A 25542-nucleotide genomic window follows, 5' to 3' on the forward strand; every position below is an offset into this window, starting at 1 on the left:
GTTATTGGGGGGGTTCAAGACTTTGGATGAGATGATTAGACTGTTTGGTCAATTGGACCTTAAATCATTGTGGTTAATTATTATTTTTTTTGGAGAGGGGGGAGGACTATGGGGGAGGGAGGGAGGGAGGGGGGAATGGGATTGATTTGGGTAGCTCTGCCCAAAGAGCCCGCGCGCAGTCACGACGCGAGCTGAATGGCCTCCTTCGGCGCCGTACTGTGATGCTACGATCCCCACCCCTCACCCCCCCGCCTGCCACCCCCCCACCTTATTATTATTATTTCAGACCTCAGACTGCAATACAATGCTCATTTATTTCACGTGAAGAGGACCTCCCAAAATGCACGAGGATCCCATTGAAACTTCCATTTGTAATGGACCCCACCCCACCTCACTCCCCTACCCACCAGCTTGGGTCTTCTGTGTCCCTCAATCCCTCCCCTCCACCATTGGCATCGGTGCTTCCAGCCCCCACACTGTGACCCTCTGGGAGTTCCGGGTCCCAATCCATCTGCCTTCCCCGCTATGTTCAGCTTGCACCTGAAGACTATTCCCTATGACCGTTCCTGACCCCACCTCCCCTTTCTCTCCGGCTCAGCATCAAGCTACAGCAACAACAAATTGTGTTTATATTGCGCCTTTCACGTCCCAAAGCGCTGGACAGTCCAGCATTTGCATTCCAATCTGGGGGTTGGATTCAGGAGGGGGTGAGGGCAGGGGTAGGAAGATGATTATCTCCTCTGGCACCCCCCCATCCCCCCCCAAAGTTTACTATTGTTCAGAGCTCCGAGACACTCTCTCGCCTGAAGGCACCCGTGTAAAGGCAAGCTCTCGTTGTTAACTGGTTAGGAACACAAAACAAAACACATTTTGCATCTTTTTATTCATAAACTCTTTACATTAAGTGGTTCTTGCCTCTCGGAGCGGGTTCGAAACGCGGCAAAGCTTTTCAGGGGTCGTTGCCCTCATAAAGTCACCAGTTCGGATAAATACAATGGAAACGACGGTCAATTATTCATGGGGAATTAAACAGTCTGGTTGGATTTTTGGGATGTGTGCGTTCTGTTAGCTTACGTCAGGCAGAGAAAACATTAAACCTGCCACGCAGTCAAAAGAACATCTCGAGCTGCTGTACAGTTGTTGGGGATACAATTGGCCTCAAAGGGGAGAGGGTAAAAACATTCAGCCAGGCATCCCTCTCCCAACATAGTCATGACATGGCTGTGATGCCCCTTACGGTCAAAGAGGCTGTTCACATCCACACGCAAGGGCGAAGTTCACATCTGTGACCACAGGAGAGCGGATGACATACACAGAACTGATGGAAGGAGATACCGAGAGAAAGACGGATAGATTGAGAGACAGAGGAGGGGAGTAAAAGGTGCAATTTTTCGCCCCCAGAAACTCAAGAATACACCAAAGAAAATTCTAAGGCTCTCACCTTGCTCCTCGCTGTATTTTAATCTCAGTGAGCTTTACCGTACTATAAAAAGGGAGAGGAGAGGGAAAGAGCATTATAACAGTCAGTGTGGGTGCAGAGCCTCTTCTGTTGCTCGGTCGAGGCTGACCCGTTCAAAACCACTTCCTAAGATAAAAAGAAAATACTCAGAACATTTAGTATTGGACAAGGGGCAGCAGCCAGGAGCCTCAGAAGTCCAGGTTAGCTAGAGAGTGGAGGTGGCTTTAGAGTCAGGTAACAGTCCTCTCCAATGGGTGCCTTGAACCATCACCGGTCCATCCCGTTCTCCTCAGACTGGCCACTGAAGCAGGTTTGCAGTAACTTTTCACAGAAATCCAACTCCTCCTGCAAACAAACAAACAAACAGTCATGTATTTTCGCCCACAAAATGTGCAGTCAATTCACTTTACAGCATATTCTGTGTAGCAGTTTGAGACGTCTCAAAGATGTGCTTGGGTTAACACCTCCGACAATATATCCCCCACCCCCAGCACCGCAGCCACCAGCACCGCACTGAAACAACAGCCTAGCCCCTCAGCTCACGCCCCCGGTTATATTATTGATTATTCCCAAGGAGAAGGACGAATGGGGGGAAGAAACCAAGATAACCCTCTTTCTTGCACGCACCTGAAACTCTTCCTGGTTCTTCAGCATTCTCACTCGCTCCATCAGAATGTTCTCCAGGCCCAGCTCCGGGATCTTGCACTGTTTCACTCCCCGGGGAAAGTGACTGACCAGGCTGTGACACAACAGGCAAATGTCCTGACTGAGGCTGAGACGCGGAGACATTGGGGAGGGGGTGACAGAGAAGAGAGGAGCGACAGGGAGAAAGGCTGCTCAGACATGCACTCACGTGAAGTTCGCACTTGGCCACAGGAGGGCACATGATCTTGTGGAAGGAGAGGGAGGAATAGACAGAGATTGAGGGGGGGTGGTGGGGGGGAGTAGAGGGGGCACTGAAAGGAGGAGGGGAGAGAGGGGGAAGGGAGGGGAAGCCACGAGGGGAGGAAGGTGTTGAGGCTCACGTACCTGTATAGAGCTCCCAGGACGTGCTCGTGAAAGGCCTCGTGTTCTGCCTGGATGAGAGACACGAGCTGTTGCACCATCCCCATAGAGCATAGGACCTCTGTAAGAGACACAGAGAGAGAGAGAGAGACTCAGCCTCCAGGTCCTCAGGGAACATCGCAGTCACCTGGCTGCGTTTACTGGACAAGTTAACCCAGTGGCCAGACAACAACAACTCACTCAGAGCGCGACACCGAGCCGGGGTGGGGAGGAAGCTCTTCAGGTGTGACCTGAAAATAGGGAAGGAGGGATGAAGGCAGAGAGAGAGAGAGGTCCAGCGTGTTAAGAGTCAGGTGGAGTGTACATCAGCTGTAAAAAGTGGCAGAGGGGCAGGTTACAGAGCGGAGAATCCTAACCTGGAGAGGGGAAAGCAAAGGTTGGGGAGGGAAGTGGTGGTTTGAGAGAATAAGTGGGGAGCAGTTCCCGGCACTCTCGCTCTCTCTCACCTTTGTGCTCGGGGTGGCTGCCCAGCAGGTTCTGCAGGAGGAAGGCTGCCTTCACCTTCAGCTTCTCGACTCGGCTCTGCATGGCCCGCATCAAGACCGAGAAACCGTCGTGGTCGACAAACTCCTGCAGGCCGGCCTCCTGCTCCCTCACCAAACCTGAGAGGAGAAAGTGAGAGAGAACAACAGAAAATGCAGTCACTCCACTTTACAGTATAATCCTGTGAAGCGCTTTGATGTGTCTCAACAACGTGATGAGGCGATGTATCAAATCCAAGGATTATTATTATTATCCACCGACTGCTGGGCTGTGCTGGAGTGTCAGCCTGGCTCGGAGGTTCAAAGGCCCGCTGGTAATCTGAGCTCTCTCTCTCGCTCTCCCTCTGCTGCCCCCCCCCACCCCCAAACCCCAGGCTAAAGGCACTTACACGAGACGGCAAACAGGGCCTTGATGCGCACGAGGTCGTTCTCGTCGTTGTTGAGGAGGTCGAGGAGTATCTGTATGGCGCCCAGACCGAGTGCGCACTGCTGCACAAAGGGGTTGTTCTGGCTGCAGGTGCCGATGATGTTCGCCGAGCGCCAGCGCAGCTCCGGGTCTGCGCATTGCAGCAACGTCTCCACCACCAGCTTCATGCCGTCCAGCTTACAGAAATCTGAACCCACCACAGGGAACGTTAGAGAGCAGTGTGGACACCATCTCCCCCTCAATCCCTCAAACTCTTACTGTCCGCCCTCACACCTTTCTCCAGCTCCTCCTCTCGAATAACTGTCTTTGTAAATACTTCCATCTCTGACTCTATGCAGACATAGGCACAGAGAGAGGGGGGGGTGGGGGCAGATGTACACAGTAAGGTGTTAACGAGCATACGCGGACGCACCCCACCCACATCCTGCTAGATGTGTCTCTCTTTCATATAACTGTGTGAACAATGTTGCTCTCTCACACTATCTGTGTATGTGTATGTGTACGCACGTAGGCTCTCTCTCTCTCTCTGCTGAGTTTATCTCTCTACCTCCTCTCTCAGTGACATTCCACATTGAACCCGACCCAGCTCACCTCTGGCATTGTCCAGGTTCTCACACAGATCAGCCACCAAGTCCAGCGCTCTCTCCTTCCTCCCCTCTCCACCCGTGTCCTCGTCAGGGGGCTCGTACAGGATTTGGAGACACTGCTTGATTTGCTTCAGCTCATCCAGCTGCCCATCGAACGCATCTGACAGCGCGTCCTGCAGCCATTGTCTGCGCTGCGTTTGTGAGTGGAAGAGAGAGAGACGCACAGTTAAGCATCAATGATGTTGTCTGTGTTATATACACTTAAAAACTCCGGCTTTTGGGGGGGCGTGGGGGGGGGGGGGTGTGACTCGGTCCGACAAGTCGGCTAAATGTAATTACAATGTAATTTCAAAAATGCCTGTGACGCTGACACTGTAATTGTCTGAATCCCACAAAGCAGAAGAAAGCGAACAAGCTCTTTTATATACAAACACCCCCCCACCCCCTCCACCCCACCACCCCCACGTCTAACACTTTGACCAACAGGTCTTCGAAATTAAACCTGACCAAGGAGGGGAAAGAATGACAACGTTTGGCTTCTTCATGACACGCGTGAATTACAGCTTCAATCCCCGGGCGATCCCGTACTTGCCTGTTCCGCCATCGGATGCAGCTCAGGGACGCCATCGCCCACGGTGCCCGCCTCCACCGAGAGCCGCAGGAGCCCCTGTAGGTTCTGAGGATGTCGGTCTCGGTCCGATCCGCCGTTTGCCATCTTCTGATATTCCGGTCTGGAAAGCGGGAGGAGAATAACAACGACAACAACAACAACAAAAAAACTTGCACCAACCACTCGTGCCACCGAGACGTCCCAAATCACTTAGCAACACAGCGGCAACAGAATCACAAGTGTCCACAAAGTGACTGATTTTACCCGGGGAGGGGTGGGGTGGGTGTGGGGGGGGGTTGGGGGGATTGTCAGCCAGGGACACCTTGAGAGAAGAAAACTCCCCCACACCACTCCCCCACCACCACTACCCCCACACAGCACACATTTAATCCAAAAGAGGACATTGCCTCCCAATAACGGGCGCCACCCTCACCCCCCCCCCTCCCTGCCTCCCCAGCATCGAGCCCCAAACCGCAAACAGTCACTACACTTGACAGCAATCGGCCACAAAGCCCTGAGGTGGGCTTTCAGATCAACACGTGCAGCAATGGGTAAGATAATAATAGGGGCCTCGGGGGGGGGGGGGCACTCTCACCACATGAGGGGCTGTAGCTCGGGGGGGGGGGTGGGGGAGGGGCACTCTCACCACATGAGGGGCTGTAGCTCGGGGGGGGGTGGGGGGCACTCTCACCACATGAGGGGCTGTAGCTCGGGGGGGGGGGGGGGAGGGGCACTCTCACCACATGAGGGGCTGTAGCTCGGGGGGGGGTGGGGGGCACTCTCACCACATGAGGGGCTGTAGCTCGGGGGGGGGGGGTGGGGAGGGGCACTCTCACCACATGAGGGGCTGTAGCTCGGGGGGGGTGGGGGGCACTCTCACCACATGAGGGGCTGTAGCTCGGGGGGGGGGGGGGGAGGGGCACTCTCACCACATGAGGGGCTGTAGCTCGGGGGGGGGTGGGGGCACTCTCACCACATGAGGGGCTGTAGCTCGGGGGGGGGGGGTGGGGGAGGGGCACTCTCACCACATGAGGGGCTGTAGCTCGGGGGGGGGTGGGGGCACTCTCACCACATGAGGGGCTGTATGTAGCTCAGGGGGTGGGGGGAGGAGAGGCCTCGAGTGGGAGCCTCATCTCTCTCTCTCTCTGGGGGGGGGGTGTTGACCCTCCTCTCCCCTCCATTGTCCCCCCCACCGGCTCTTACCCGCCACAGAAACTCCCTTCTCCTGAGCCCTCTCCCTCACTCACTCACTCACTCCGCGGGCGCCGCCATCGCGCCGGAAGTGACGCGCGCCCAGCTCCCCTTGTCCGCCTCAGGCCCGCGTCACGTGCCGAGGGGGGCCAGGGCTGTGACGTCACGGCCAGCCAACAGCCGCCGGCCTGACCCGGACGGAAGTGAGGTCACTGCGGGGCGGCACTGCCAGCGGACGTGAGGTCATTGCGGGGCAGCCCCCCCATATATATACACACACACACACACACACAGCCACACACACTTCATTCAGTCCTGACACATGTGTGGGAATCCACTACAGCCATGGCTTCAGAGGTCCACCTGCCTGTGTCTTTTCCGTGTGGGTTGCGCCCCTTGCCTCGTCCCTCCAGAGCGAGAGCGAGAGAGAGAGCGAGAGTGCGCGTTCCCAACGATCTATCTCTGGGAATTCCCACCAGCGTTGCGGGATGCGCGGAATTCCCGGTTGGGTTTTGGAGGCACTTGGAAGCGCGACGGCGGTGGCCCCCCGGCCCGACCGGAAAATAAACCGAACCGGGAAGAAAAACGCGGCACGTGCTCCCGATAAGATCGGCGGGGAATTTCCACCGCGCTTGTCAAGGCGCCCGTAAAGAGAGAGAGAGAAATTTTTTTTTTTTTCTTTTAAACTTCCTTCTTTTACTTCAATTACATGTTTCTAGCGCCCCTCACAATACTCACTGCCCAGGGGTCAAACACAACGAACGACCACCTCAACAAGATTCAGCCGCAAGAGAGAACATTGATGAGGGATGGACAACAAAATGATTAATAACACAATTCACAACTATTCCCCCCCCCCAACCAACCATCGCCATTAAAGAACAGGAGGAAAACAGATAAAAGTCTTCCCTTTTTCCTTTGTCTGGGAAAAAAAATGCAACTTTTATTCGGGACGATGTTCTTGTGCAGTACAGGTAATATTAGAAAAAGGAATTCATTCATCAATCTCAGAAAACAAAATTGAATGCAACCGGAGTGAGAGGGGAAGGGGGAGGGGGGCTTCAATCGATAGAATTCCTTCCCCCCCCAATATATACACACACACACAACTTCCTGGAAATAACCCTTCTAATTCTGTTATTGGAAATTAATCTATGAAGTTGAGAAAAAGCCTCTGGTCTCCAGGCCTCCTTGGCTGCCTGCAGCCAGTTGACGTTAACATCATACAAAATGTCTTGAAAGCACTTCACAGTTAATTGCTGTCAAGAGAGTGTAGTTTGTAGGCGAACGTGGCAGCCAGTTTGCACCCAGTGACGTCCCGCAGAACAGCCATGAAGTCAATGAGGAACTTTACCCGGAGGGACAGTTCCACATCGTCCCGGACCATTTGGTCTTCAAATGTATAACACTGTGGCAATCTGGCTTGCAAACCGTGACTGAATGTAAGAATTTTACACAACGTTTAAAGACAAAGCATTTTGGATAGACTTGAGTGATATTTCGAGCCTCTGATTAGAGACACTCCTTCTTTCTCCCCACCTCTCCTCTCCTCTCCAAATAAAAACATGTCCTTTAGCCCTGACCCCAGTGAAGCTGGAGCAAACTCAACACTGTAGAGAGATAATCTTACGTGTGACAGTCCACACACACACACACACACACACAAATACCCCCCAAAAAGGTTCTTTTGTGTATTTTTTTTAAAAACACTTTTACGTAACTTCGCTAAAAAAAAAACAGTCATGACGTCGAGCACATCAGCCAGCCAGCCAGTCAGTCAGTCAGACATACAGACACATAGCACCAGAGTATGTTATCCTGAGGTTGTGTAGCCAGCTCCTCGTTCAATACAGCCGTATTTGGAGACGGAAGTGTTTGTGGACGGACGGGTGTCACATTGTTAGTTGGGTGGGTGGGGGGGGGGGGTGGGAGGAGGGAGAATCGCTCGGAGGAGGAAAGTTGACGAGGTTAAGTGGACGGACATTTTTCTTCTCACCCATCGCTTCACGAGTTATCGGATGGTCGATGGGGAAAGGGTGGCAGCCAGGCAGACGCCACCCAGTTGGCGAATGTAGGGTGACCCAATGTCAGGCTCTCAATCTGGCAACGGCCACATCCCGTCTTAATTCTCTTTACAATGATGGTCATCTGTCTAGAGGTTACAGGGTTATTTACTCAGCCAATTCTCTTCTCGCCTGAAGACACTGACCCCGACCCCCCACCCCCCCACACTTCCAGTACCTCACCCAAGCGGCAGATCATATCATATCACATGTCCTCGGGATCAAAGGGATGGCACTCCTGCGGGAGGAAGGAGGGTTTATAAAAGGGGACGGACATCACCCCCAAGCCCTCTGTCCCCACCAGAACCACGACATTCCAGCTGCTCCTAGCCTTAAGACCATCGTTTTAAGGCTAAGATTGTACGTCGTGCGGGGGAGTTGGTAAACATCTAGACTCAGTTTAGAATACGGTCTTTTTTTTTCCAAATATATAAACTGTGGAGAAATGGGACTTGTGGATCTGATTCCCAAATCTGGAAGGTTTTAGAATTCCAGGCCATAGATGTCAAATGCCTGCCTAGGAATGGGCAGTGGACCAGGAGCAGAGACTCTAACTCATTCTTCCCACCCCCCCTTCTCTCACCCTCTCCCCCTCGAACCCCCCCACCCCAAAACCAGGAGCATTGAGGCTGCCTGCAGCCCCCACCAACCCAGGAACTCAGCATATGCAGGGGATCGACCTGCAACCTCCCTGCCTATGAAGTGAAGATACTGTATGATTGGTGTGGGTTGGGAGTGGGGGGGGGGGAAGGTGAAGAGAGCCACCAAATTGCAACAGTCGTGTTAAGAGGCAATGACTGTCCAGCACCTTGGGTCATCTTCCCTACGTGGAAGGTAAATTGTTGTAAGGCCCGCACGTAGTGATCTCTGTGTAATCTTCTCATTGAAAGGAGAGGGGGAACGTCCATTTCCCCCTTGTCAATGATCAGATGGAATCCTCGCTGGCGGAGGAGGTGACGTCGAAGTCTATGGAGCCGTGGCTGACCACGAGACGCAGGCGCTTGGACCCGGCGAAGGGGGTGAAGGCGGGGGGCTGCTTGGCTGCCGCGGCGGCTGAAGACGCCAGACACCGCTGGGAGAGCGTCCCCTCGTCGCACCGGAGCCCTGTGGTGTCCGAACGGTAGAGTGAGGCCAAGCTCCGCAGTCCCTTCCTCCTCGGCTCTATGCCAAGGCCCATCATTCCCTCGTTCGCGCCTGCCACCTTCCCGCTTCCGCTTGGGGTTTGCCTCTGCCTGGACACTTTGCCCACCACAGCGTCTTGCCCACCTTCCACCAACGCCCTGCTGCTCCCAGTCCAGTCGGGCGCCCCAGCGGATTCCGCGCTGCTCGGTCCCCCTCCTCTCCCCAGGGCCAGCCTGGCAGCCAAGCACCTCCTCACGTACCAGGCGCGGCTGGCATGCTCGCAGATCTTTGCAATGTCTTCTAGCACAACCCGCACGTCGCAGATCGCGCCCTGCGGGCGGGGCGAGAGCAGGGGCCTTGGGCTGGGGTCTCGCTGGGCGTCTGTCCCGCTCAGGCACAAACTCTGCCTCTTAACACTGGGAGGAGGAGGAGGAGGAAGGGGAGGGGGAGGCAGGGAACTTTGACTCAGAGAGACAACATCCTTGCTTAGGTCGACCTTCACAAAATGGGTCAATGTGTAATTACTTCTCAGCGATGGCTTTGTGACTTGAGGACTTTGGCTCTCTTTACTGGAAGTCCTTCTCCTTCTCCTCCACCAACTCCTCTTCCTCCTCCTCCTCAGCGTGAGGACCCCCGCCACCTTCTTCGTGCTCATGGTGGAACCGGTAGAAGTTCCAGAGGAGGGGTTTCCAACTCGACCCTCTGTCCCGCACAACCTCCAGCAGCCAAGTACTTGTTCCTCGGAGACAGCACGTTCCTCTGGGCTTGCGACCAAGCCCTCCAACGGGGCCTTGGGCTTCCTCAGAAAGATCCTAGCGCCTACAACTCCACTGGTGCTCGCAAACGCTTCCGGCTTGCTCCCTTCTCCTTCCCGCTGGATGTCAGTTGGCTCAGGCTCCATGTCTTCCCCTTGGCCTTGCCCACGCTTTCCCCTCACACCCCCTCCGCTGTGTTCTCTGGGCCCCGGTTCTAGCGAGTCGATCGAACCCCTGGGTAGATTGATGCAATCGTACAGGCCCACCCGCACATCCTTGAGGACCACGCCCTCCAGGATCAGGAGAGTGCCGGGCAATCTCGATACGGTGGCTTTGGTTTGGTGTGGCCGGGCCGGGTAGCAGTGAGCAGGAGGGAGCGGTTCCTCCGAGCCCTGGGCTGACCACGATTCTCCTCTGTCACCATCCGGCCTCCATTTCCTCGACCAGCTGTTGCTTCTCGGCATCTTCCGCTTGCCGGGATCGTAACACTGAAGCAGCAGAGGTGCCGATCGAGGCGACGCTCTGATGTTGCTACGGGAGCTCTGTCTCTTTGACTTCGCTCCGGCCCGTCTCCTCGAGCTCAGGGACAGTCTGTAACTCGATGCTGCACAAGACAAACAAGACAACAACTTATAACAATAATAATAGTCCTCGAGTTTGATATAGAGCCTTATCAAGTTGTTGAAACGTCTCAAAGTGCTTCACGTGATACACCGTAGTGACTGTATTTTGTGGGCGAAACTGCAAGTTATTGTTGTTACTCACTCTGCCAGAATGGTTTTCCAGTCGCTGAATGACAATGGAGCTGTGCGGGTGGGTGTCTGCCGTTGCCTTTCTCCTTCATGCGGCTCAGGCGAATGTCGTCTCCCGCAGGCTGTACTTGGAGCAGGCCTCGGTCTCCTCGGGACGGGTCTTGAGTTTGAAGGCTCCCTCACCTCGCCTGACAAAGGCAGCAGGAATAATTATTAATCATTTGATTTGGACTCGTGTCTTTAGGGTGGAGTCCTTGTGCCGTAGCAGTTACAGCACTCGTCTCGCAAGCGAGAGGACCCGGGTTCGAATCCCGGGCGGGTCAGGGCGAAAATATTGTGTAAGTTTCCTTACTCCACACACACCCCTCTGTTTACTCAGCAGTAAGTAGGAACCCGGTTGTTAATTGATTGGCAGTTCGCTTTCTGGGGGAGGGGGTGGGGGTGATAATCCCTCAAAAAAAATCATAATAAAAATGATAATTTGGTCACTCAATCCATGACTGTTTGTGGGACACAAAAATATACAGTCAAATCACTTTACACTCTTTACACTTTACACTGTGAAGTGCTCCGAGATGTTGTCGACGACATGATAAAGCGCTGTATCAAATGCACAATTATTATTATTGAAGTGAGTGATTAATTTACACACTCGCCTTGCACCCCTCCACCACCGCCCACCCCCCCCCAACCCGACCCACTCACCTTTCACACGTGCAGCATTCACACAGCTCATTCCTTTCCCCAAAGAAGCTATTGCCATAGTAACAGGTGATCTCGTCCCCGGCTTCGATATCTCGCAGCACTTTGACGCACGCCTTGTCACCTTCGGTCGACACAAACTGAGCGAAAGAATTAACAGGAAGAAAAGTGAGTGAAAAGAGAAACCATGTACACACGTTGCTTCTACTCTTGCGTGGCCCGTATTCCCCTGTTGCAGATAAAGCCTCAAGATGTACCTCAAGATCCTCTCACTCGTCTTCCAATATATCCCTTCGCGCCCGGGCACCTACTTACCTCTCCTCCGCTCGCTTGGCTCCGGCCTCCCTCAAGTCCCTCGTGCCCTCCTTTCCACCATCGGCAACCGCACTTTCAGCCACTAAGCCCCGAAACTCTGGAACACTCTTCCTGTAATCCCTCCAACTTGCTTCCCCATCTTCAGGACGTGCTTGGGGACCTTCTGCTTCGACCTTGCCTACGGCCACCTCCCTCCTCCCCGCCCCCCCCCCAACCTCCCACCCGTCCTTGGCATCGTGCTCTGCCACTGTCAAGCACCCTGTGCGAGGGGCCCTGCGTACACGCCAGTTGTTGTCGCTCTCTTACCTTGCAGTTTGGTCTGCAGTCTTCGGGCCACAGAGAGAGAAAAAAAGAAAACGAGGGTTAGACTTCATTTCTGTCAGCCACGGAAACAGCACTGAGGGACGGGCGCACCGTTCCTCGCCTCGCCCTGCCTACCGTGGTTGATGAAGGAGGCTGGCCCCAGCCAAAGCTGGGCACACTTCTTGCGGGTGGAGTACATCACGCTGAAGTCGTTCTCTCCCGGCCGCAGGAGACCCTCCTCCTCTGTCGAGAGCTCCGCCAGGCAGCCCACCAGCAGCTCGATCTTGTCGCTCTCCGTCCTGACGGGAAAACGTTCCAAGTCACAACAGAGCGCGGACTGGACGTACTGTGGGCGAACGCGACACCCACTTTGCGCACTATTTGCGCCACAAATAGCGTAAAATTCACCAACCCGTTTAATTGTCGGGGGAGGACACGAGGGGCAAGAAGCTCCCTTCTCTTTTCCAACAGTGTCGCGGGGGAGCTCGGTCTAACACAATAACAACAAGCTCCAAAATTCTGGAACATTCTTCCTTTATGCCCTCTCCTTCCCCACCTTCAGCTCGCGCTTGAAGACCTTCCTCTTCAATCATGCCTACGGTCACCTCCTTTCCTCCTTGACTCAGTGTCGTGCTCCGCTCCTGTCACACTACCCTGTGTGAGGGGCATTATATAAATTCCGGAGCCTTGTAATTAAGCCACGCCTCACAGCTCTGGCTGGTTTGGACGATTGTACATTACGTTTAAAAGGAGAGACTTACCACTTCCTCAGGGACACAACCTTAGCACCGTTAGTCTCTGATGAGTAGCGACTGCACGGCTGGATCTGAAACCCGCTTTCTGGCAGAAAGATTCGAAGGTAACGGAATACCTGAGCACACAAACACAAATCCAAACTATTTGTTAAAAAACATTTCGCATATTATATATTCACGTAGTACACACACACACACACACAAAACAACAACAACTTGCATTTATTTACACACTGCCCTTCGTGTATAATCTCTCAGAGCACTTTATGGTGGCATTACTGGCATCAATGACCCAAAGACAGGCTGAAATCCTTTGCTTACTTACCTGAGATTTGAAGATCTCCTCTTCAAGACGGGTTTTGTGTAGGAAGTACTGCCAGGCCCAATCCCCCAGGGTCAGTGCTCTGTACACACTTTCCAAGTCTCGGGAGCTCTGAAACTTTTGCACGATGTCTCTGAGGTATTGGTGTCTCCTGACAACAGGTATATTGCTACAGAATGAAAAAGAACATTTCAGATGGAACCGTGGCGGCTCGCACACATCGGCTGTGGAATCCTGTAGCACATGGGTTAGAGCGCTTGCCTCCGAAGCGAGAGAGCCGTGGTTCGATTCGCAGGCAAGGCAAAACCTTAGACTATGTTTCTTAGTTTCTAAGTTACTCCGCACGCCTCTGTTTATCTAGCAGTAAGTAGAAACCCGGATGTTGGTCGATTGACAGATCGCTTTCCAGGAGTAATAATCCACAATAATCCACACTGCGAATTAGATATTTTTTGGCCTCTATATCAGTGAGTGCTTTGGGCCGTGCTGACGTGAAAGGTTATTATTACTATTATAGTTAAGTGTGGTACCTTTATTCACAACAACGTCAGGGGAAGGGTGTCTGCGTGTCTGTGTGTGTGAGAGAGAGTGAAGTGGGGGAGGGCAAGGGAAAGAATTGTACAACAGCTCACACACCCGAGTCACAGACCAACTGCTTCCTCAAAAAATAGGGAACAAAGCAAAAGCTTGTACCTGATATTCATTTTGTGGGAACGGAAACCTAAGTAAGGATCCAGGACCAGGCTTGTGGCAAGGTCATCGTATTCACACAGATCTCTGGCAGACACACGCATGGATTCCATAACCTGCGACAGGCACAGTGTTGCATTACTGCCTTTATAGAGAGAACATTGGAATGTTCATGTACATATATATAGAGAGAGAGAGAGAGCGCTCTGTAATACACATTCACGCACACGCCCTTCAATAGTGGAGTCCTGCAGCGTTTTGCTTAGAGCCCTCGCCTCGCAAGCGAGAGGACCCGGGCAGGTCGGGGCGAAACCTTAGGCAAGTTTCCTTACTACACACACACACGCACACACGAGCACACGCGCACACGCGCACGCACGCTCGCCTCTGTTTACCCAGCAGGTTGTTAGTCGATTGCTGGATCGCGTTCCCCGAGGGGGTGGGGGGTGGGGGGTAATAATCCCACTACAAACAAAATGCGGTCACTCAAAATCCCCGACTGTTTGCGGGGATACGCTGCCGTAGGCAATCGGCTGCCGCGTTCCGCCCGCAAAACACACAGAGCTTCCCAGTGAGGCGCTTTGAGTCGAAGGCTCGAAGACCTGATACACGGCGCTGTATCAAACGCAAGAATTATTATTGTCATCCTCGTAGATTATTACTACTTCTTCTTTTGTCTCCCCCGCTCGGCGTCTCCCGTCTTGTCGGATCGCTGGCTTCGCGGCTGTTTACCGGGGGGTGGGGGTGGGGTGGGGGGTGAGGAAACGTCGCCGTGCGCAAATCAGCCCCCACCACAACAACAACTTGCGTTTTACTCTCGCGCCCCGCGTTACCGGGCACCGGACTCGGGAGCTCTTGACCCACCCCACCCCCCCCACCCCATACACGCACAGTCACTACACCTTTGCGGGCGCGAGGAGCCTCGAGGTGGGGGGGGGGGGTCCGGATGGCGCGTCGGGGTATCGGACGACGACGACGACAACAAGGATAACGGTGACCAGAGGCTGCGGTCAGACAGGGAGAGGAATCCTCCTCCACACACCACCACAAAGGCCCGGCTGCTGTTCACCGGGGGGGGGGGGGAGGGGGGGGGGGGGAGACCCCCAGGCCGACCCTGTGAGGCCGACAGCAGCGTCTAGACGCCCCCCACCCCACCCTGGGCCCCGTGTGAAGCCTCACCCACTCCAGAACCCCTACTCTCTCTCCCAACTCCCTCCCACCCTGTCACTCCCTTCCCCCCCCCCACAACGCCCCCCTCTCTCCCTCCCCTACACCCCCTCGTCCCTCCCTATCCCCCCTCACTCCCTCCCTCCCCCCTCCCTATCCCCCCTCACTCCCTCCCCTCCCTTCCCACCCCTCACTCCCTCCCTATTCCCCCCCCCCCTTCACTCCCTCCCTCCCTCCCCCCTCCCTATCCCACCTCACTCCCTCCCCTCCCTTTCCCCCTCCTCACTCCCTCCCTATTCCCCCCCTCACTCCCTCCCCTCCCTTCCCCCCCTCTCTCCCTCCCTATCCCCCCCCCCTTCACTCCCTCCCTCCCTCCCCTCCACCCTCCCTATCCCCCCTCACTCCCTCCCTTCACCCCCCTCACTCCCTCCCTATCCCCCCCTTCACTCCCTCAACCTCCGCCCTCCCCCGTCCCTCCCAATCCCCCCCACCTCACTCCCTCCAACCCCCCCCTCTCTCCCCCCCTCACGACCCCCACCCCAAACCCACCTTTTGTGCCTCTCTCCCAAAGACGGCCCCTCAGCCCTCCCTTCCCCGCGCCGGTACCGACAAACCTGCTGGCCGGCCCGGCCCGGCGCCCCGCCCCCCCTTCCCTCCGCTCCGGCTCTCCGGTTGGCCGGCGGGCGCGGTGAGGTCACCGGGCCGCCTCCTGATTGGCCCGCGGCCCCGTCCGTCCCGGAGGGGGCGGGGCCCGGGCCCAGCACGTTCGGTTGCGCGGGCAGAGTAGGCCTCACTCGAAGCCTGCCCTTGCGTTGCTAGGAGACCGGGCTTTATTATCAATGATCTTAGTCAACCAACCCCCCAAAACCCCCCAAAACCCCCCAAAACCCCTCAAACACCAAATAAATCATAATAAACCCTACCCTCCTCCCCCCAAAACACAAGAGTTTCTGCTTTGTCCACTCTCTCTCTCTCTTTCTCTCTCTTTCGCTCTCCCTTTCTCTCTCTCTCGCGCTTTCTTTCTCTCTCTCTTCTCTCTCTCGTTCCTTTTCTTCAGCCGACGGATTCAAATCACGGCGCAAATCATGAAAAAAAACACCCCCCCCAACCGCCGGCGCCGGCTCGATGCCACGTTCTCCTGAGAGCGACGCGCTGTGTTCGGGCGGTAGTTCCCACCCTCCCCATCGGATACGGGCCGCCCTCTTTCGCGTCAGGAGGAAGTCTCCAAGCGCCTCACGGGGTTTTAATATGATATAATTTGATGCCTTATATATATATATGTGTGTGTGGAGTCCTGTAGCTCAGTGGTTAGAGCACTCGCTTTGCGAGCGAGAGACCTGAGCTCAATTCCAGGCAGAGGGCGAAACCTTGGGCAAGTTTCCTTACTCCACACAGAGCCTAATAATATTCCCTCCAAAACCAAAAACAATAATAAATTGGTCATTTTCAATCCACGACTGTTTGTGGGACATTGCTGTGCGCAATTGGCTGCCGCGTTCGCCCACAACTATACAGTCAATTCACTTTACATGTGTTCCGTGAAGCGCTTTGGGACGTCCTCCCGACGTGAAAAGCGCTATATCAAATGCAAGGATTATTATTATTATTATTATATATATCATGTCTTCCAGACTTTTCAAAGCGCTTCGCAGGATACACTGCAAAGCGAATCGACACTGCCGTGTTTCGCGGGTGAGACGCGGCAGCCGATCGCGCACGGCGGCGTCCCACGAACTGCCGAGGCAGTCGCGGGTCGAGCGACCAAATTTTACCAACAGTTTGCAGTTGAGATGGTTCTATCACCCTTATAATGTATGTACGTCCACCCACGATAGGGCTCGCTCTCCCTCCCAGTGGGTCTCTTGCGTTCAATCCTCACTGACGAACGCAATTCCCTGTAACTCGCTGTAACTTGACTAATGAATTCTTCCATGTCGACAGGCTATTTAGATTAAAGCAAATTGGGAAGGTTCGGACATTCAGAGGTTTATTTTACATCTCCGTGACCTAGGCTGAACCTTTTTTGCGTATTTTGATTTATACCGAAAGCCCGAGAGTTAAGCCCGGTTAAGTTAGCTCAACAGAATTTTATTGTCACTTCAATGAAATCCGCAACCCTCGGCATTAAATTTTAAAGGACACGATAAAGTTGGAAGAAAGGCAGCCGGTTCGCACCCAGCGACGGCCTCACAATCAGCCGCGGTTTTAACTGAGGGATTGTCAGCCAGGACACCGGGGCGAGAGAGAGAGAAAGAGAGAGGGGGAGAGCGGGAGAGAGAGAAACTTCCTTCTCTTTTCCAACAACGCCATGAGTGATCCTCAATGTCAACCTGAATGGGACACGGACAGAGAAGGAGTTTGGTTTAACATCTCATCCGAAGGGCAGCTCCTCCAACAAAACTTCGCTGCCTCTCAAAGCATTAGAGGCGAGTGTGTTAACACAGCAAGTTACGACCCAACTCAGCCCAGAGAGAGAGAGAGAAGGGAGGGGGGGAGATCGAACCTGGGCGAGCCAGGAACCAACAGGGCATGAGACTCCTAACAGTGTTATGCTAAGAAGACCCGTTAATGGTCCCTCTGTTTCTCAACCAGTGAGAGGCTGGATTTCCTCAGAGATGCCAGGAAAGGGAAGGTTTATTTTCTCATCACACAGAAAAAGCAGTGGCTCTCCTCAAACGCTGCTCTGTTATGTCACTGTGAGGCTCTGACTCAAGAGTGGGGCTGATCACGCCAGCAGCTCCCACCGCACCGACAACCCACAGGTATGTGCCATCGTCCCGGAGAATAGTACAGCACAAGAAGGAGGCCATTCGGCCCCTCGTGCTTGATCTGTTGGTCTGTCTGAAAGACATTCAAACCATTAGTGCACCCCGCTTTCAGCCATTATGCCCCGAAACTCTGGAACGCTCATCCTCTATCCCTCCCTCTGCCTTGCCCCTTCCTTCCCCATCTTCAGGTCGTGAGCAGGCAAGTTGTCGTTGTTGTTGGTGAAAGAAATGTGCTTTGAAATGTTTATTTGTTTTTGCTCCTTCCACTAACCTTGCACAATCTCACCCCCTCCCTCCCCTCCCTTCTCTGTCACCCATTCAGGTACAAGCGCTCTGGGACACTACCCTGCGTGAGGGGCGCTATATTGTTGTTGTTGTAGTGCACTGAGCAGGACATGGAGGCACTATTCATGTCAGGGCTGGTGGGCAAGAGCCACTGGTTCAGGAGCAGAGAGAGAGGGAGGGAGTGGAAACCGATGGAAAATGCCATGGAATTGCCTCCTCTCCTCCCCCGAAGCCAAACACAACCCTCCAACCTCACCTCCCACCACAAGTCCGACAGAATTGTGACGGGACGAGACCTTAACTTCTCAAGACAGGATCTTAACCTCTCACGACAAAGTACAAGGAGCCATTAGACACTCGGACGCAAAGCCTTGTGGAGTTTAGATTGGAGTACGCTCAACTGCTTTGAGGTAATCTTTTGTTTATAGTAATATAATCTTAATAACAATTACTTATTCACAGAATATACCGTAAGAAGTATTTTGCAATGTATATAAGAGTAGTTAGAATCTTTGCATGATTTTTAATTTCTTTTTCCCCTTTGAGCTCTCACAGTCTGGGTTGTTCACAGTATCGGTGTGTGGGGGGGGGAAGAGGGAGACGTTGGGGGGGAGGAACTGGATTGATGGAGCGCTGTCCTTTGGATGAGAGGTGCGCCCCATTCAGGGATGTTAAAGAGCTCTGCAGAGCTGATGTGAAACAGAAGGTAGTTTCTCTCTCTCTCTCTCGATTTCTGTCTTGGTGTCCTGGCCAACAATCTCCAGATAAAAAAACATAAGTCGTCCACTTCACAGCTGATTGTAGGATATCGCTGTGTGCAAATTGGCGGCCGGGTTTTGCCTAAAAAATACAGTCACTGCACTGTAAATGATTGTGAAACACTTTGAGATGTTTGGATGTCGTAAAATACCAATAGATAAAAATAGTGCAAAGGTGCAACTTCACCCAGAGTTGGACTCTCTATCCGGGCAGAAATAGTAATTCTCTCTGACCAAAGTTTGACACTTTGGAAAAGTAAATTCTCTCTCTGTCTCCGTCACTCGCTACGGATAGAGGTGAAGTGCACTCGCAAACACGGCTGCCCACAATCGCTTAGATACAGACAGAGTGAGTAGCATTTTCTCAACCAGTGCTTTTTGTTGAATAAGTTGCCGATCGATTTTGGAAATGAAATGTGATCGAGTAAAACATTAACCACGTAAAACGTTGAATAAGTACAATTTGGAGGCACTTTAACCCTAACCCTAGAGTGGATAGAGCATTCATCTCGCAAGCGAGAGGACCTGGGTTCAATTCTCGGCCGGGGCGAATACTTAGGCAAGTTTCCTTACTCCACACGCCTCTGTTTAGCAAGGAGGAACCCCCAGTTGTTAGTTGATCGCTTTATGGGGTAATAATCCCTTCAAAAAGAAAAAAATTTTGTTTCTCAATCCACGATTAACTGCGCACAATTGGCTGCTGAGTTTCGCCCACAAAATACACAGTCACTCCATTTTACTGTATATGCTGTGAAGCGCTTTGAGACGTCTTCATGACACGATAAGCCACTCGATCAGATGCAAGGGTTATTATTGCTTATAATAATCACACCGATCTTCGTCGTCAGCTTCATAAGGTGTCAGTCTGGTTCAGTCAGTCATACTCTCGCCTTGGGGGGGTGTGGGGGGGTGGTCAGAAGATTGTGGGTTCGATCCCCCACCACATCGGGGTTGGAGTTCATAGTCTAGGCTGATGCTCCAGTGTGGGGTTGAGGTAGGGCACTGCCTTGTCAAAGGTGCCATCGTTCGAGGCTTTAAACCCGTGTACTGCGTACAAGATGGCTGGTGATTTACCTACAAACACTGAACTAGGAGGTGATTACTTGTGGATAAGGAGCTTTTTTTTTACATAAAAAAAGAATCCTTCACAATTTAGGAAGTCTTAGGAAAGGAGGAGGGAAGGAAGTCTGATGTCCTTCTTGGCGGTGTTGAATTAGGGCATTCCATGGCAGAACAACAAGGCTCTGACTGAGAGCGCGTGTGAGAGCGAGAGAGCAAGAGAGAGAAACATCACTTCTGTGCCATGACTGCCAAGCACTATATATAATATATATAAATAAATCTTTGTAAAATAAATATTAGCACTTAATAAACTGTGTAGTTGCTCTATAACCCCTGGAGTCCTGTAGCTCAGTGGTTAGAGCACTCGCTTCGCAAGCGAGAGAACCCGGGTTCGATTCCCAGGCGTGGCAAAACCTTGGGCAAGTTTCCTTCCTCCGCGCGCCTCTGTTCACCCAGCGGTAAGTAGGAACCCCTTTGTTAGTCGATTGGCGGATCGCTTTCCGAGGGTAATAATCCCTCTAAAAAAATAATAATTTGGGTCACACAATCCGCGGCTGTTTGTGGGACGTCGCTGGGTGCAATCGGCTGCCGCGTTTCGCCCACAAAACACACAGTCCCTACACTTTACAGTGTATCCTGTGAAGCGCCTTGAGACGTCTCGATGACGTGATAAGGCGCTGGATCAAACGCCAGGATGGTTATTATTTACAGGTGGGATAAAGATCACTATGCAATGATGCACTGTGCAGCCGGGGGTGGGAGTACAGTGGGAGGTCAGTGACTCCACGTTGGATGGGACTTGTACGATGAAAGGTATTGTGAACTGTGTTCCAGGTCGTGTATGATGTGGGCATGGGCTCTCTTCCCCATCCTTCTTATGATCACTGCCGCGGGAGGCTTTTGGACGGTGTAAGTACGTGTGCATGTTACGGCTTGCGGACACGACAGACGCACGTGGTACGAGGCTGATAAAACACCCACCCACGTGACTTGGAATGGGAAGGGATTGGGGCCGTCTTCCCCCACACTCCCGACAGCCCCAATCCCTTCCCATTCCCCCCCCCACTGTACAGGCTGTTTGCAGGATGTCACTGTGGCTTAATATAGCCGCTTCATTCGCCTACAAAACACACAGTCACTTCACGTTTAAATAATTTAAATTAAATAATGTCAATTATTGACGGCATATCCTGTGAAGGGCTTCTGAGGCGCCCACCCCCTGACGTGGAAGGTCCTGGATATCACACGCACAGATTGTTGTTGTTATTTCGTGTTATTTTTCGGCACTGGTTGTATTAATGTCTGTTGACGGGCGGTGACTTTGCTCCAGGTTTGGTATGGCTGTGGTGAATGGAGCGGTCAATCTCACCGTGGAGTTTCCCTACATCAGGTAATTACAGAAACTTCCTAAGCTGTGCAGATCCCTGACTGTCCAGCGCCTTGGGACGTCCTCCTGACGTGAAAGGCGCAGACAAATGTAACTTCAGCAATGCATTCCCTTTAAAGGGATTATGGGCAGGTCCTTCGGGAGTGAGGGGTATGGGGAGTGAGCGAGAGTGAGTAGCTTCATGTTGGGAAAAGCACCAGAGCAGAGTTGATGGTCTGAACGTGCTTACCTGTGCCCTGGGTTTACCTTGTGGAGTCCTGTAGCTCAGCGGTTAAAGCCTTCGCCTCGCAAGCGAGAGGACCTGGGTTCGATTCCCGGGCGGATCAGGGCGAAACATTGGGCAAGTTTCCTTATACCTCACGAGCCTAGCGGTAGGAAACCCGGTTGTTAGTCGATTGGCGATTGCTTCTCCGAGAGAAATAAACCCTTCAAAAAAGAAATAATACTGTAGTACTCATCCACGACTGTTTGTGGGACGTCGCTGCGCTCAATTGGCTGCCGCAAAACACACACAGTCAATTCACTTCACAGCGTAGCCTGTGAAGTGTTTCGGGAGGTCTCGAAGACGTGATAAGGCGCTGTATCGAACCTCGAGGATGATTATTATTACCTGTGCTGTTTCTCCAGTACCTGTGGCGCATACCCTCCGCAAAGTTGCCTCTTCAGTCAAGTGATGAACATCGGGGCTTTCTTGGGTGAGTTCAGCATTTAACACAGTCCGTTGTTATCCTGTAACCCCCCACCCCCCCCCCCCCACCCACATCACATCATCCTCCAACCAGCAGCTTCCTTGCGAGGCTGAGCCATTCTTCAGCCTTCACGGCAGCAGTGAGCGAGTTTGGTCTCTGGTTATGGGGAGGGAGGAAAATGCAGCCCAAATCCTATCCACATCATAACATCTCCAGTGTGGGGGAGGAAGTGAGGGGGGAGGGAGGGGGGGGGGTGGGTAGAGAAAGGTGGTCCTGTGTGACTGGGTCGCATCGTTCTCCAAAATAACCTCACGACAAGGGACAAAATGCTTTGGGGGGAGAGAGGGCAATGAAATCAGAGGCCAATTCAAGCTCTTTCTCTCTTGACTGTCATCTCTCTGCAGTTACCTGGGTCTGTGTCATCAGATACCAGCAGATCAGAGATTTGGGCTGTCACTCGCATCTGAACACAGTCAGTCTGGTGACCGGTTGCTTGTCCGCTCTGGGGGCAACCCTGGTCGGGAATTTCCAGGTACCGATGTAACACACTGCGTTACACTTGCCCAGCGCCTCTCACCTCAGGAGAACGTGGAGTCCTGTAGCGTATTGGTTAGAGCGCTCACATCGCAAGCAAGAGGACCTGGGTTCGATTCCCGGGTAGGTCGGGGCAAGTTACTCCACACACACACACACGCGCCTGTGTTCACCTAGCAGTAAGTGGGAACCCGGTTGTGAGTCTATTGGGGAGTAATAATCCTTCAAAAGAAAATCGTTTCGGTCAATCCACGACTTGTGGGACGTCGCTGAGCGCAATCGGCTGCCGCGTTTGGCCCACAGAATCCCCAGTCACTCCACTTTATGGTGTATCCTGTGAAGCGCTTTGAGACGTCGCGAAGGGATAGGGACATCGCGTTGAGCGCAGCCACAGGAGTTTTTGGTGTGCTTTGCCTCACCCAGACCATCGCCGAGATTCACGTCCACTTGGCTGGGGCTTTCCTCTCCTTCTTTATTGGGACGTTGTACTTCTGGCTTCAGGTGGGCCTGACCTACCAGGTAAAACCCAGGCATGGAGGCAAATGGTGTGGCCCGGTGAGGATAATCTGCTGTCTCGCATGTACAGCAAGTCTTGCCTCGAGTATCCTTCGACCAAGGAAACGGAACCCTGTTAACCACTCACTGGGGTCCTGGTTGAGTTTGACACTCCCGACGCAGTTAACTGGGAGAGAGAGAGAGAGAGACAGGGAGTGCCTTCAAGTAAAACTCGAAACCAATATTGCGGAGTCCTCTGGCGAATCGGTTAAGAGCCCCCGCCTCGCAAGCGAGAGGAACCGGGTTCGATTCCCGGGCGGGACAGGGTGAAACCTTATCCTTACGCCCCACTCGCGCGCACACACACACACGCGCGCGCGCGCCTCTGTTTACCCATCAGTGGGTAGGAATCCGGTCGTTAGTTGCTCTTCTAGGTGGTAGTAATCCCTTAAAAAAATATCAGGAGGAGTGGAGGGAGGCTGATGGGGCGGTCAAAGGGAAAGGGGGGGGCGAGACGGAGGGAGCGTGGGATGGAATTCCAAAGGGTGTCAAGACTGAGAGAGAGAGAAATACATTTCCTTGACCGGTCGTCCAGTGCTGTGGCTCCATGTGTCTGGGATGAGAAGTGCGGCCGCCATTTGCGAGTGGGTGGCAGGGATGGTGCTGCTTCTCCTCTTCGGTCTGTTCGCCGTGGATTTCCGACACGTCGACGGACACTATTTCCACGTGCAACGAAACCCGGTGGTGATCCAGAACTCGACCACCACACTGGAACTCTAGCAGAGAGAGAGAGGGAGAGCGCGCGAGCTCCGGCCGGGCTGACGTGTACAATCTTGTGGGGGGGGGGGTGTTGGGGGGAAAATGTGAGAAAACAAAAGAAAAGGAACGACAAAGACTGTTTTTTTTTTCCAAGGAACAATTTCGAGGAGTCATATTGGTGAAGATTGAGCCACACCAATGCTTCTTCCTTCCCCACTTTGTGCTGAGTGATGACCTCAGCCAGTGTTTGGGAGGTGGGGGGTAAGGGGGATGGAGGGGGGGGGAAGAGAGGGAGGGGGTGAATCAGCTCCTGTTCCCTCTCCGCTGCCCCCCTCTCTCCCCCCACCCCACCCCCAAGTGTGCTGAAGTCAAGTGAGGACAAGGAACAGGGCTCAACGCAACTTGGGATCAATTGGTCACTCTCATACGATTGTGGGGTTCACGCCCTGAAACTTGCGTCGTAGAAAGAGGAGAGACATCGCTCAAATGACGTGTTCCTTCAACCAGTTCAGGCAGACGTCAAGAGGCCACGGCCGTGACGTCTGATCAGAGACAATCCTCTGGATCCAATCAGCCCGTTGCTGTCCGCAGACCGACCGCTTGAAAAGAGCACAGTCACTACACTGGCCAGGGCATTTACTCTGTGAAGAGCCTTTTAAGACAATGTCTAAGACCCTTGTGACAACCCTGAGCCTCTCCCTCACAGCGACATGTCCACAGACCTGGGAACCTTGGCACGGCTATCGGATAGAAAACGGTTTCGCACCCAGTGGCCGAAGTGACGGACGGACGGACGGACAGTGCGAAGGAAGCGATTCTCACTCTGTGCATTTTCTGGGTGTGACGCGGAGATCTTATGTCACGTGCGGGGATGGTGGCGAAGGGCGGGGGGTGTGGGGGGGGGAGAGAGAGGGGAAAGCAGAAGGGATAAAGATTTGCGCATCCCGATCTTTTCAGCCTCCCTCCGTTCAGTTCTTTTTTCAGCCGACTCGAGGGGTATTTATATATTGTAAAACTTGCTGTGGAAACGGTGCGGAAATCCGCTGATTCAGTGGAATTTAAGAGAAATCTGCGGTGTATTCGGGAGCAAAAGAGGTGCTTTCGCAGCTATCGATAAGGGCGAATACTGAGCAGGGAGGATAGGAAGGGGTGATGTGTGAGGTGGGGGGGGGGGTGTGTGGGGGGGGTGTGTGGGGAGGTAAATGTCAGGGCATTGAACTAAGAGGGCAGTTTTTGCTGGTGGGGGTGGCTGTTTGAAGAGTGGGAGGGGAGAGGAGAGGAGAGGGGGTGCAAAGTAATAGGACTTAGGCAGAGATATTCAGAGATTCAGCAAAGGCGATTAAAAATATATATATCCACAAGCGTGTGTGTCTGTGTGTGCGTCTGTGCGTCTGTGTGTGTGCGTCTGTGTGTGTGTCTGTGCGTGTGAGTGTCTGTGTGTGTGTGTGCGTCCGTGTGTGTGTGTCTGTGCGTGTGCTTTTTTTGGGGCGGGCGGGAGGGAAATTCAGGGGACAGGAAACCACGAAATCACGCTGTGGTTGTAAGAGCAAAGAATAGAGTTATTCTTAGCTGTTCCCTCGCTCAGAGTGGTAACTGGGGGAGGCTGATGGGGTAAAAAGAGACCTTATCCCACTGATTTAACCCCCCCCACCCCACCCAGCTCAGCACAGATTCCCCCCCCCCCAACCCCACCCCCCCATTGTCAGCAGCCAACAAATAAAGCAGCCCAAACGCGTCAGAGAGTGTTACAATGCTCCAACTTTTATCTGAATCGTGTTAATTCCGTCGTTGGGGACATTTTTTTTTACGCCTCGGTTTCTAAACAGCTCGTTTCACCCAAACACTGAGGAAGGATCAAGCCTCCAGTGCGTACACGCACACGCACACGCGCGCGCGCGCACACACACACACACACACACGCCACAAACACCGCACTCACACACAGACAAAGCCAATCTGCCAATGACGCGCAGCAATTGCATAGTCACGCCAACCTCCACACCGGGTCAGCCAGACTCGGTTCCAATGGGTCATCGAA

The 25542-nt window shown here is 53.3% G+C and overlaps 3 protein-coding genes across 8 annotated transcripts; 1 reads left to right on the forward strand and 2 right to left on the reverse strand.

Annotated features, from left to right (window-relative positions):
* Positions 1–864: 864 nt before the first annotated feature.
* On the reverse strand, positions 865–5929 carry hspbp1 (HSPA (heat shock 70kDa) binding protein, cytoplasmic cochaperone 1). 5 transcript variants are annotated; one of them, XM_042344901.1, is made up of 8 exons: positions 5886–5929; positions 4613–4751; positions 4025–4211; positions 3396–3620; positions 2971–3126; positions 2489–2585; positions 2087–2198; positions 865–1804 (listed from the first exon to the last, which is right to left on the reverse strand). In XM_042344901.1, the coding sequence occupies exons 1-8, from the start codon at positions 5900–5902 to the stop codon at positions 1727–1729; spliced, it is 1011 nt and encodes a 336-aa protein (XP_042200835.1). In that variant the 5' UTR covers positions 5903–5929; the 3' UTR covers positions 865–1726.
* A 1823-nt stretch (positions 5930–7752) lies between these two features.
* LOC103189530 lies at positions 7753–15403 on the reverse strand. The gene is given in 10 exon segments (XM_042345115.1): positions 7753–10365; positions 10527–10619; positions 10622–10701; positions 11219–11355; positions 11837–11856; positions 11969–12132; positions 12595–12704; positions 12914–13079; positions 13604–13745; positions 15317–15403. Coding segments are annotated over 9 exon segments (2436 nt in total). The 5' UTR covers positions 13714–13745; positions 15317–15403; the 3' UTR covers positions 7753–8809.
* A 3384-nt stretch (positions 15404–18787) lies between these two features.
* On the forward strand, positions 18788–23547 carry tmem150b (transmembrane protein 150B). 2 transcript variants are annotated; one of them, XM_042345116.1, is made up of 7 exons: positions 18788–18927; positions 20475–20549; positions 20971–21030; positions 21655–21722; positions 22121–22248; positions 22674–22851; positions 23341–23547. In XM_042345116.1, exons 2-7 carry the CDS (start codon positions 20482–20484, stop codon positions 23523–23525), a joined length of 687 nt encoding a protein of 228 aa, XP_042201050.1. In that variant the 5' UTR covers positions 18788–18927; positions 20475–20481; the 3' UTR covers positions 23526–23547. The 2 variants fall into 2 exon arrangements, with proteins under 2 accessions (XP_042201050.1, XP_042201051.1); XM_042345117.1 differs by having other exon boundaries at positions 22752–22851.
* Positions 23548–25542: the final 1995 nt, after the last annotated feature.

The sequence above is a fragment of the Callorhinchus milii genome, unplaced genomic scaffold, assembly GCF_018977255.1.
Source record: "Callorhinchus milii isolate IMCB2004 unplaced genomic scaffold, IMCB_Cmil_1.0 Scaffold31, whole genome shotgun sequence".
NCBI classification, from domain to species: domain Eukaryota; kingdom Metazoa; phylum Chordata; class Chondrichthyes; order Chimaeriformes; family Callorhinchidae; genus Callorhinchus; species Callorhinchus milii.

What these genes read in the sequence shown, in the direction of transcription:
- hspbp1 (XM_042344901.1), bottom strand. An exon ending in GAACCTGGACAATGCCAGAG is followed by an intron (nt 3,621 to 4,024) that starts GTGAGCTGGGTC and finishes TGGTGGGTTCAG; the next exon opens with ATTTCTGTAAGCTGGACGGC. An exon ending in CAGCCACCCCGAGCACAAAG is followed by an intron (nt 2,586 to 2,970) that starts GTGAGAGAGAGC and finishes TGTCTCTTACAG; the next exon opens with AGGTCCTATGCTCTATGGGG.
- tmem150b (XM_042345116.1), top strand. Translation starts at nt 20,482, where the DNA reads ATGATGTGGGCATGGGCTCTCTTCCCCATCCTTCTTATGATCACTGCC. An exon ending in GAACATCGGGGCTTTCTTGG is followed by an intron (nt 21,723 to 22,120) that starts GTGAGTTCAGCA and finishes ATCTCTCTGCAG; the next exon opens with TTACCTGGGTCTGTGTCATC. An exon ending in CCCTGGTCGGGAATTTCCAG is followed by an intron (nt 22,249 to 22,673) that starts GTACCGATGTAA and finishes TGCCTCACCCAG; the next exon opens with ACCATCGCCGAGATTCACGT.